Source organism: Somniosus microcephalus, unplaced genomic scaffold, assembly GCF_052327205.1.
Source record: "Somniosus microcephalus isolate GS21.2 unplaced genomic scaffold, FLI_Smic_1.0 unresolved_chr3, whole genome shotgun sequence".
NCBI lineage: Eukaryota > Metazoa > Chordata > Chondrichthyes > Squaliformes > Somniosidae > Somniosus > Somniosus microcephalus.
In genome coordinates this window covers 72,336,354-72,348,711 of record NW_028225181.1, presented here as the reverse complement: position 1 = coordinate 72,348,711, position 12,358 = coordinate 72,336,354, and the positions used below count along the sequence as shown (strand labels likewise).

Here is a 12,358-nt window from a genome sequence, read left to right as displayed (position 1 = left end):
GAAGGGGTTGGATCGGGTGGATGCGGGGAAGACGCTCCCGATGATGGGGGAAACTAGAACTAGGGGGCATCGTCTTAGAATAAGGGGCTGCTCTTTCAAAACTGAGATGAGGAGGAACTACTTCACTCAGAGGGTGGTAGGTCCATGGAATATGCTGCCCCAAAAAGCTGTAGAAGCTACATCATTACAGAAATTTAAAACAGAAATAGACAGTTTCCTAGAAGTAAAGGGAATTAAGGGTTACGGGGAGCGGTGTACAGGCCCCCTAACAGTAACCACATGGTAGGATGGAGTATGAAGGAAGAAATAATGGGAGCTTGTCAGAAAGGTATGGCAATAATCATGGGGGATTTAATCTACATAGAGACCGGAAAAATCAGATTGGCAAAGGTAGCCTAAATGAAGAGTTCATAGAATGTTTTCAGGATAGTTTCTTACAACAGCACGTTCTGGAGCCAACCAGAGAGCAGGCTATACTAGACCTGGTATTGTGCAACGAGATAGGATTAATTGAAGGCCTCAGTGAAGGAGCCCCGAGGTAGCAGCGATCATAATATGATTGAATTTTACCTTCAGTTTGAGGGAGAGAAGAGTGGGTCAAAGACGAGTATTTTAAAATTAAATAAGGGCAATTACGAGGGTATGAAAGCAGAGCTAGTTAAAGTGAACTGGCAAATTAGGTTAAGGGACAGGTCAATTGAGATGCAGTGGCAGACATTTAAGAGGATATTTCAGAATACACAGAATATATACATTCCAACGAGAAAGAAAAATTCCAAGGGGAGGACCCACCATCCATGGTTAACTAAACAAATTAACGATAGTATCCAACTTAAAGAAAAAGCATATAATTGCGCAAAGATGGCTGGCAGGTCAGAAGATAGGGCAGAATATAAAAAACAGCAAAGAGTGACTAAAAGATTAATAAGGAGAAAAATTAGAGTACGAGAGAAAGCTAGCTAGAAATATAAAAACAGAAAGTAAGAGCTTCTATAGATATTTAATAAAGAAAAGATTTAACAAAGTGAGTGTTGGTCCGATAAAAAAAGTCAGGGAATTAATAATGGAAAATAAGGAGATTGCAGTTGAATTGTACAGGTATTTTGTATCGGTCTTCACCATAGAGGATACAAGTAACATCCCAGAAATAGCTGTAAATCAGGAAATGGAAGGGAGGGAGGAACCAGTGTGTATCTGAGTCAATGGGACTCTCTGACCTTTCTCCCCAGTCCATCTCCAGGACCAGTGTGTATCTGAGTCAATGGGACTCTCTCTGACCTTTCTCCCCAGTCCATCTCCAGGACCAGTGTGTATCGGAGTCAATGGGAGTCTCTGACCTTTCTCCCCCAGTTGATCTCTGGAAGCTCTTTGAATCGGAAGAGTTCTCTCCGGTTGGTTCTCTCACAATCCTGTGTTGGTTCACCTGCTGTCGTTCCTCAGTCTACCATCCCTGTTTACTCTCAGCTGTGGACCTTTGTCAATCACTCAGTCTTTCACCGGGAAATCTAATTATGGCAGGACTGAAATTAACAACATGAATAGTGTGAAGTAATGTAATGTAGACTTTTCTTCAGCTTAATAAAAATAAAAGTTTGGATCCGAGTGCTTCTGTCTGATGTTGACCCTTTTCTCAGATCCCCGCCACACCTTCCTGGGCTTCCAGCAAATCACCAAAGTTCTGGATAGAAATGCACAATTTCCCTGTGCGTTAGGAAACCGAAGCTGGGGCCATCTTTCCCAGGTAACACACTGTCTGATCTCACTGGGCCCATCCTCCCCGGGTTACACACTGTCTGATCTCCCTGGGCCCATCCTCCCCGGGTTACACACTGTCTGATCTCACTGGGCCCATCCTCCCCGGGTTACACACTGTCTGATCTCACTGGGCCCATCCTCCCCGGGTTACACACTGTCTGATCTCCCTGGGCCCATCCTCCCCGGGTTACACACTGTCTGATCTCACTGGGCCCATCCTCTCCGGGTTACACTGTCTGATCTCACTGGGCCCAGCCTCCCCGGGTTACACAATCTTAGAAATTTACTGCACAGAAGGCCGCCATTCGGCCCATCTTGTCCGAGCCGGCTGACAAAGATCTATCCACTCTAAGCCCACTTTCCAGCACTTGGTCCGTAGCCTGGTAGCTTACGGCACTTCAAGTGCATATCCAAGCAGTTTTTAAACGTGATGAAGTTCTCTGCCTCTACCACCCTTTCAGGCAGTGAGTTCCAGACCTCCACCACCCTCTGGGTGTAAAAAACTCACCTCAAAACCCCTCTAATCCTTTGACCATCTGCTTTAAATCTATGCCCCCCTGATTATTGACCCTTCTGCTAAGGGAAATAGGTCTTTCCTATCCACTCTATCTAGGCCCCTAATAATTTGATACACCTCAATCGAGTCGCCCCTTGGCCTTCTCTGTTCCAAAGAAAACAACCCCAGCCTATCCAATCTTTCCACATAGCAAAAATTCCCCAGCCCAGGCAAAATCCCCGTAAATCTCCTCTGCACCCTCTGTAATGCAATCACATCCTTCCTGTAATGTGTTGACCAGAAGTGCATGCAGTATTCTAGCTGCGGCCTAGCTATACAGTTCACGCATTACCTCCCAGCTCTTATATTCTATGCCTCAGCTAGTAAAGACCTTTCTCCCCAGTCCATCCACTAGAGGGTGCAGAGCAGATGTAATTTTTTTCACCCAGAGGGTGGTGGGGGTCTGGAACTCACTGTCTGAAAGGATGGTCGAGGCAGAGACCCTCAGCACATTTAAAAAGTACTTGGGTGTACACTTGAAGAGCCGTAACCTGCAGGGCTGTGGAGCAAGAGTCTGCAGGACGGGTTCATGGAATCCATTCGGGACAGTTTCCTGGAACAAAATGTAATGGAACCAACAATGTTAGAACTTGTATTGTGTAATAAGACAGGGTTAATTAGCAACCTCATAGTAAATGATCCACTGGGGCAGAGTGATCATAATATGTTAGAACTTCACATTAATTTTGAGAGTGACTTGCCTAAGTCCAAAACTAGTGTCTTAAACTTAAATAAAGCCAATTACATTAGGTATGAGGGGCGAGTTGGCTGAGGTAGATTGGAAAAATAGATTAAAAGGTATGGCGGTAGATAAGCAGTGGCTAGCATTTAAAGAAATATTTCATAATTCTCAACTAAAATACATTCCATTGAGAAACAAAAACTCCACGGGAAGTGATCCAACCATGGCTAACTAAAGAAGGTAAGGATAGCATTAGATTGAAAGAAGCTTATAATGTTGCAAAGAATAATAGTAAGCCTGAGGATTGAGAGAGTTTCAGAAACCAGCAAAGATTGACCAAAAATTGATAAAAAAGGGAAAAAATGCAATGACAGAAAACGAGCAAGAAATCTAAAAGCAGATTGCTACATTATTTACAAGTATGTAGCAAGGGAGAGAGTAGCAAAAGTAAACATTGGTCCCTTAGAGGCTGAGACAGGAGAAATTATTATGGGGAAGGAGGAAATGGCAGAAACGTTAAACAAATATTTTGTATCTGTCTTCACAGTAGAAGACACAAAAAGCACACCAAAAATGGTCTAATGAGGGTGAGGAACTGAACATAATTCATATAAGTAAAGAAAAAGTACTAGAGAATCTAATAGGACTGAAAACCGACAAATCCCCTGGACCAGACGGCCTACATCCTAGGGTTGTAAAAGAGGTGGCTGAAGAGATAGTGGATACATTGGTTTTGATCTTCCAAAATTCCCTAGATTCTGGAATGGTCCCAGCGGATTGGAAGGCCACAATTCAAGAAAGGAGGGGAGAGAGAAAACAGGGCACTACAGGCCAGTTAGCCCGACATCAGTCATTCGGAAAACACTGGAATCCAGTGTTAAGGAAGTGGTATCAGGGCACTTAGAAAAATCATAACATGATTAGGCAGAGTCAACATTGTTTTATGAAAGGAAAATCATGCTTGACAAATTTATTAGAGTTTTTGATGATGTTACTAGCAGGGTAGATAAAGGGGAACCAGTGGATGCAGTATATTTAGATTTCCAAAAGGCAGTCGATAAGGTGTCACATAAAAGGTTATTGCACAAGATTCGGGCTCATGGGGTTGGGGTAATATAGTAGCATGGATCAAGGATTGGTTAACAGACAGAAAACAGAGAGTAGGGATAAACGGATCTTTTTCAGGTTAGCAGGCTGTAACTAGTGGGGTGTCGCAAGGATCAGTGTTGGGGCCTCAGCTATTTACAATCTACATTAATGACCTAGATGAAGGGACAATGTGTAATGTATCCAAGTTTGCTGAAGATACAAATGTAGGTGGGACGGTAAGCTGTGAGAACACAGAGTCTGCAAAGGGGTACAGATAGACTAAGTGAGTGGGCAGTAAGGTGGCAGATGGAGTGTAATGTAGGGGAATGAGAGGTAGTCTCATTGAAATATACAAGATTCTGAAGGGGATTGACAGGGTAGATGCTGCGAGGTTGTTTCCCCTGGCTGGAATGGCTAGAACTAGGGGGCAGAGTCTCAGGGCATAGTCTCACAACGTGGACCACTTTCCATACCTCGGGAGCCTACTGTCAACAAGGACAGACGTCGATGATGAAGTCCAACACTGTGTCAGTGCAGCCTTCGGTCGCCTGAGGAAGAGTGTGTTTGAAGACCAGGACCTCAAACCCCGCACTAAGCTCATGGTCTACAGAGCAGCAGTGATACCCGCCCTGCTGTATGCCTCAGACACATAGACCATGTACAGCAGGCACCTCAAAGCACTGGAGAGGTACCACCAACGCTGCCTCTGCAAGATCCTGCAAATCCATTGGCAGGATAGGCGCACCAACGTCGGTGTTCTCGCTCAGACCAACATCCCCAGCATCGAAGCTTTGACCACGCTCGATCAGCTCCGATGGACGGGTCACATTGTCCGCATGCCCGATACGAGACTCCCAAAACAAGAGCTCGACTCGGAGCACTGGCACGGCAAGAGAGCCCCAGGTGGGCAGAGGAAACGCTTCAAGGACACCCTCAAAGCCACCTTGAAAAAGTGTAACATCCCCACCAACACCTGGGAATCCCTGGCCCAACACCGCACAAAGTGGAGGAGAAGAATCCGGGAAGGTGCCGAACACCGAGTCTCTTCGCCGGGAGCAATCGGAAGACAAACAGGCAGCGCAAGGAACACGTCAACCCAAGCGCCCCCCACCCATGTCGCCCACTTCAACCCAAGCACCCGCCGCCACTTCGACCCAAGGTTCCCAGAGATTGCCTGAGATAAGCCGGCGCTGCTGTAAATGTCGGAGATTCCCTGATCCACACTCACCGCACCATCCGCCGCTCCTCAGTCCCGCAGCCATTTTATCTCCTTCCTCAAACCGGAGCCTCATCCGGGGACTGCGAGCAACACCGAGCATGCGCACTGCGGGCACACAGCCCGCGCTTAAAGTCCCTCACTGAGTCCGTCTCTTCTATTGGCTGCGGCTCGTAGATTGACAGCTGCGCTCACCAATCGCATCCCGCAACGCCTCGGGGCCCCGCCCACTGTGTTGAAAGGCCGCCGCCAGCTCCGGGGTCACGTGGCTCCTGATCGGCCGTTCAACCGCCTCAGCGCGCGGGTGAGGTCATAGCCCCGCCCACCCGCGAGCCCTTGTTGCCCAAGGTGCCGGCCGACTGCTGTCCCTTCTCCCCGGGCGGGCGGCGGCTGTCCTTCCCCCGGGAGTCGGACTCCTCTCTAACTCTGTTCTCCAACTGCTCCTCCCCGCTCCGGCTTTTGTAGCAGCCGCCAGCCCAGCCCAGCCGCGCCTTGTGATTGGCTGAAAACCCGGCAAATCTCCGCCTCTGATTGGCGCGTTTTTCAATCCGCTCCAACATCGGACACCAACGAAAAAGGCGGCTTATAGAATAAGAGCTCGTCTGTGAATCAGACTCGTTATTGTTAAAGTGATGGCCCTCTGTGGGACTGAATATTAACCAGTTATTAAAATCATTGCATGTGGGACTGAATAATAATCATTATTGTTAAAATTATTGCATCTGTGGGATTTGAATAATAATCATTATTGTTTAAATTATTGCATCTGTAGAATTGAATAATAATCGTTAAAATTATGGTATCTGGGACTGAATAATAATTAAAACTATGGCATTTGTGAGACTAAATAATTCATTATTAAATTGTGAATTATGGCAAATTGATCCTTTAAAATTACTGGTTCCTGAATTGACAGATTTAATTTCATTTTAGCTTTTCAGCGACCCGCTTGTAAACGAGATGCCGGTGTCGGGTCGGGGTGGACCTGCTTCAGCACCTTGCAGATGTAGATGCTGTAACTCTGCTTCCTGGTCTTCCTGCGCTTCTTGTCGCCTTTGGCCCGCTTCTTGGTGGCCGCTTTCTTCGGCCCCTTTTTCGGGGCGATGCTCCTGGACGCCGCTTCAGGCCTGGTGAATGGACGCGAGGGTTTGTGATGGAGAAAGTCTCCCGGACGTGCTATTTAATAGCTAGCCGTATGCAAATGAGGAATCAGAAAGTGAAGGATTCCTATTGGTGAACCAGCGCATAAGTATCTATTGTGAGTTAGGAACAAGGGGTGCCACCTGGCCAATCAGAAACGCTCATGGTGTTGCAGCTGGTTTCAGGCACGTGGGGGAGAGTCTCCACATGGCAGCAGCTTGAAAAATATATTACAATAGGAAAATACTGCGGAATCTGAAATAACAACAGAAAATGCTGGAAATACTTGATGAAGGGTCCCAGACCTGAAACGTTAACTCTGTTTCTCTCTCCACGGATGCTGCCTGGCCAGCTGAGTATTTCCAGCATTTTCTGTTGAAAAATGTATTTTTGGTCCCATAAGTTGCCCTGTTAAATTGCAGACTGCTTGCCCGACATTGATCCAGCTGAATGTTGGGAAGACCGGTCCCCGCCACTAACTGTGTCCCCACGTCACCGACTCCCTCCCTCTTCCTGGGCAGCTGGCTGAGCCAGACTGTTCGCAACCGTGGTGTCATATTTGAATCCCCACCCCCCCTCATATGAGCTTCCGACCACATATCCACGCCAGCACTAAGACCGCCTATTTCCGCCGCCGGTACATTACCCGACCCCGCCTCTGCCTCAGCTCATCTGCTGCTGAAACCCTCATCCATGCCTTTGTTACCTCTAGACTTGACTATTCCAACGCACTCCTGGCCGGCCTCCTACATTCCACCCTACATAAACTTGAGGTCATCCAAAACTCTGCTGCCCGTGTCCGCACGTGCACCAAGTCCCGTTCAACCATTACCCCTTGTGCTCGCTGACCTACAGAGGCTCCCGGTTAAGCAATGCCTCAATTAAAAAAATCTCATCCTTTTTTTCAAATTCCTCCATGGACTCGCACCCCCTCATCCCCCACACACACACAAAGCTAGGTGGGCATGTGTGCTGTGAGGAGGATGCCGAGAAACTCCAGTATGATTTGGACAGATTGGGCGATTGGGCAGATGCATGGCAGATGCAGTATAATGTGGATAAATGCGAGGTTATCCACTTTGGTGGCAAAAACAGGAAGGCAGATTATTATCTGAATGGCAATAGATTGGGAAAAGGGGAAGTGCAACGACACCTGGGTGTCCTTGTGCACCAGTCGTTGAAGGTAAGCATGCAGGTGCAGCAGAGGGTTAAGAATGCAAATGGTATGTTGGCCTTCATAGCGAGAGGATTCGAATACAGGAGCAACAATGTCATGCTGCAGTTGTAAGGGCCTTGGTGAAACCGCACCTTGAGTATTGTGTGCAGTTTTGGTCACCTTATCTGAGGAAGGATGTTCTTGCCATGGAGGGAGTGCAGCGAAGATTCACCAGACTGATACCTGGGATGGCAGGAATGACGTATGAGGAGAGATTGGGTCGATTGGGCTTATCCTCGCTGGAGTTTAGAAGAATGAGAGGGGATCTCATTGAAACTTATAAAATTCTAAGAGGACTAGACAGACTAGATGCAGGAAGGCTGTTCCCGATGGCGGGGAGTCCAGAACCAGGGGTCACCATCTACGGATAAGGGGTAAGCCATTTAGGACTGAGATGAGGAGGAATTTCTTCACCCAGAGAGTGGTGAACCTGTGGAATTCTCTACCACAGAAGGCAGTAGAGGCCAATTCATTAAGTATATTCCAGAGAGAGTTAGATATATTTCTTAAGGCTAAAGGGATCAAGGGGTACGGGGAGAAGGCAGGGACCGGGTACTGAGCTTGGATGATCAGCCACGATCTCATTGAATGGCGGAGCAGGCTCGAGGGGCCGAATGGCCTACTCCTGCTCCTATCTTCTATTTTTCTATGTTTTTTCTATGTTTCTACCGTTATTTAATGAAATTAAATCCTCTCTACCTCTCTCTCTCCACCTTTAAAACGCTCCTTAAAACCTACGTCTTTCTGTCCTAATATCTCCCGATGTGGCTCGGTGTCAATGTTTGTCTGATTACTCTCCTGTGAAACATCTTAGGACGTTTTACTACATTAAAGGCACGATATGAATGCAAGTTGTTGTTGGAATACCTAGACCAGGCAGATGGATCATGGAGACCTGGGATTATCGTTAGCAGCATGACTCGATATTTCATCCATAAACCACGCCTGAAATCAAATATAAAGAGGCACATTCCTTGACAAAGATACACATAAAACATACCATAGTCGCGCTGAAGCAAAGATTCTGCTGCTTGAACAGGTCTGGGAGGGTGGAGGGTGGGGGCTGTCCTATTGCACAGCGCTAGAAAGCTATCCATTATAGTGGTATGCTGCACAGTGCATAATTATGCTCTCAGAAGACACGTCACCATGCAGTAGTTGGGACAGGAAGGACAGTCAGGATCGACAGAGGCTGAGCTCATAGCTGGCTGCTCCACCAGACTGGCGGCAAGGAAGACAAGCCCAGCAACTTCTAATGGACAACCATTTCAATTAGACATTCAAAGGTCACTTCAGCACAAGTATTGCTGAACTCATGTTCCCAACGAAACTGATGCACCAAACCCATCCACACCATTATGCTCTACCCAACCTTGGCCATCAAACATATCAATCCCATTCATTTCCTGCTACAGAAATGTGCCCCAGTAAGAGTGAAAACGTGATTCCAATAAACAGTGCAGGATTCATTATGAATTAATGCCTCTTTATCCCACTGCTTCTCTGTGTCCAGCGTGTCTCCAACTACCTAATGTAAGCGACCTGATGGACGTGACTGAATGTTTACTTGGATACAGATGACTCTTTACCTCCTTCTGCTGGGCCATAAGATTGCCCTGTTAATGCCACATCTAACACTGCAGCGGCTGCCTGAGATTGCACTCTCTGGCTCAGCAGGATGGCAAGGATACAGCAGGACCCCGAGCAACAACTCCCTTCTCCAATATATCCAAGTTTGCTGATGATACAAAGCTGGGTGGGAATGTAAGTTGTGAGGAGGATGCAAAGAGATATAGACAGGCTAAGTGAGTGGGCAAGAACATGGCAACTGGAATATAATGCAGAGAAATGTGAAGTTATCCACTTTGATAGGAAAAATAAAAAAGCAGAGTATTTTTTAATTGGTGAGAGATTGGGAAATGTTGGTGTTCAGAGGGACCTGGGTGTCCTTGTACACGAATCACTCCAAGTTAACATGCAGGTACAATTAGAAAAGCAAATGGTATGTTGGCCTTTATTACAAGAGGATTTGAGTATAAGAGTAAAGACATCTTACTGCAATTATATAGGGCCCTGGTGAGACACACCTGGAGTATTGTGTACAGTTTTGGTCTCCTTACCTAAGGAAGGATATACTCGCCATAAAGGGAGTGCAACAAAGGTTCTCCAGACTGGTTCCTGGGATATGGAGATTGTCCTTTGACGAGAGATTGTGTAGACTAGGCCTATATTCTCGAGCATTTATTAGATTGAGAGGTGATCTCATTGAAACATACACAAGTCTGACAGGGCTTGACAGGGTAGATGCAGGGAGGATGTTTCCCCTGGCTGGGGAGTCTAGAACCAGAGGTTAGTCTCAAAATAAGGGGTCGGCCATTTAGGATGGAGGTGAGAAATGTCTTCACTAGAGGGTTGTGAAACTTTGGAATTCTGTACCCCAGAGGGCTAAGGAGGCTCAGTCATTGAGTATATTCAAGACAGAGAAATAGATGTTTTAATATTAAGGGCATCAGGGGATAGTACAGGAAAGTGGAGATGAGGTGGCGGAGCAGGCTCGAAGGGCCAAATGGCCGACTCCTGTTCCTGTTTCTTATGTTCTTATCTGTGCCTACTCCTGCCACGCCCCTCATTGTCAAATCTCGCAGTGAGGTTTACCAGAATTTTTACATTTCACAGACCTCTTGTCGATTGAATGGGTGGCTATTAAAAGAGCCTTTTTTCTTTGGTTCAGATCCATAATTTTATTTTAATCTTTTCAACCACCGATCCATAGAGTGTCCGCCCCTGGTGTTTCAGCGCGTACACCACGTCCAGGGCAGTGACCGTCCTGCGCTTCACGTGTTCCGTGTAGGTGACCGAGTCTCTGATGATGTTCTCCAGGAAGACCTTCAGCACACCCCGGGTCTCTTCGTAGATGAGACCGGAGATGCGCTTGACGCCGCCTCGCCGAGCCAGGCGGTGGATGGCGGGCTTGGTGATGCCCTGGATGCTGTCACGATGGACTTTGCTGTGCTGCTTGACTCCGCCTTTCCCCAGCCCCTTACCCCCTTTCCCTCTGCCGGTCATAACTGAAACTTAAGCTATTGCAAAACAAACAACCCCAGTAATTGACTTGGGAAGAAGAGTTTACGGCGCCGCACACTCCTTTTATACAATGCTGGCGGACCTGGTTGGAAACCCATAAATGGGCGGAGTCAGGATGAAAATGAGGACTCCCGGTTCCTTCTCAAGTAGCCGATATTGAACTGCACCCGTGGGGGAGATAAGCAAAATACTGCGAATGCTGTCAAACCTGAAATAAAAACAGAAACTGCACGGAATATACGCAGCAGGTTGGGCAGCGCCTGTGGAGAGAGAGAGAGGGAAATAGAATCGATCTTCCTTGTGCCAGACCTTGTTTTGGACACAGTTTTGTCTCCTTCAGCTGTGCTTTATTAAAGTCCTTCCCAGTTTTTATCTCCCATTACATGTTTCGGTCCTTCCAGCAGACGACTTTTCCATTGTACCACTGTTCCCTCCACCCCCGCCCTCCGCCTTTGTGGGGTGTTTCCAGTTCACCCGGGTTTTCACAAGTTAACAGGGGTGGAGGGTGGGGGTGGGGAGATGCCTTCAGTTAGATGCAACCTGGATGAAGGCAGCCTAGACACCTCTTTCACAGAGTGTTGTAATCGCTGATAAGCACAAAGGTTTAATATAATAATGACTGGGAGATGGCTACTCTCTGAGTCCTCCTGACCCTCAGACTTGAGCACCTACCAGCAATCAGTGAAATCCCAATTGTGATCTGAGGTGAAACCTTTGCTTTAGAAAGTAGCTCCAGGGGTTTCAGAATGCAAGGGCCACTGTATGTGCGTTGTCCATCAGCAGCTTTACCAGCACAAAAATTAATCAGAAGAGCAAATGACAGAATAAACAGCCACTTGCCAATATACAGACAAGACTACTAGGAATCATTCCTAATAGAAATGTTACTCCATCTCCCCATATTTCCAATTGCATGTGATTACTATGGTTTACAATACTAATCAATCTTTGCTAGATAGGAAGGTCTATGGATGCAACATTAATATTTTCTGGTCTATTTCTCAGTAATTGTTTTCCATTGTTTCCCTAAACCTCTCTGCCTCTCGACCTCTCTTTCCTCCTTTAAGACACTCCTAAAACCTCCCTCTTTGACCAAGCTTTTGGTCATCCACCCTAATCTCTCCTTATGTGGCTCGCTGTCAAATTCTGCTCGATAATCGCTCCTGTGAAGCGCCTTGGGACGTTTTTCTACATTGTTGTTGTTTTGTGCACCTCTTAAGTTAATATGCAGCATATTCCTTTCTTTCCTGTGAAATTGGAAGCGGTAGGGAACCAGGAGCCAAAGTAGGCCGACAAGAGCAGGGGTGATTTGTGAGCGGGACCTGGTGTGGGATAGGATACAGGCAGCAGAGTCTTGGATAAGCTGAAGTTTGCCGAGGATGAAGGAAGGGAGGCTGCCCAGGAGAGCCTTGGAATAGCCGTGCCTGGGGGGCGACAAAGGCATGGATGCGACTTTCAGCAGCAAATGGTCTGAGGCAGGGGCGGAGGCAGGTGATGCCACAGGGGTGGAAGTAGGCGATATTCGTGATGGAGAGTAAGGGGAGAAACCCAGGGGGTGTATTGATTTCTTTGTTAGTTCAATGACAAGACATTTCACAGAATCACAGAATCACAGAAACC

General features: G+C 47.0%; 2 protein-coding genes across 2 annotated transcripts in view; both read right to left on the bottom strand.

Annotated features, from left to right (window-relative positions):
• The window catches only part of LOC147091978 (uncharacterized), a 43,985-nt gene extending 38,235 nt beyond the window's left edge, over positions 1–5,750 (bottom strand). The window contains exon 1 of the mRNA XM_085976978.1: positions 5,311–5,750. The gene's annotated coding sequence lies outside the window, so the exon portion shown is untranslated. The remainder of the gene's footprint in view (positions 1–5,310) is intronic.
• A 4,631-nt stretch (positions 5,751–10,381) lies between these two features.
• On the bottom strand, positions 10,382–10,720 carry LOC147091977 (histone H4-like). Its single transcript, XM_085976655.1, has one exon. It carries the CDS (start codon positions 10,718–10,720, stop codon positions 10,382–10,384), a length of 339 nt encoding a protein of 112 aa, XP_085832781.1.
• Positions 10,721–12,358: the final 1,638 nt, after the last annotated feature.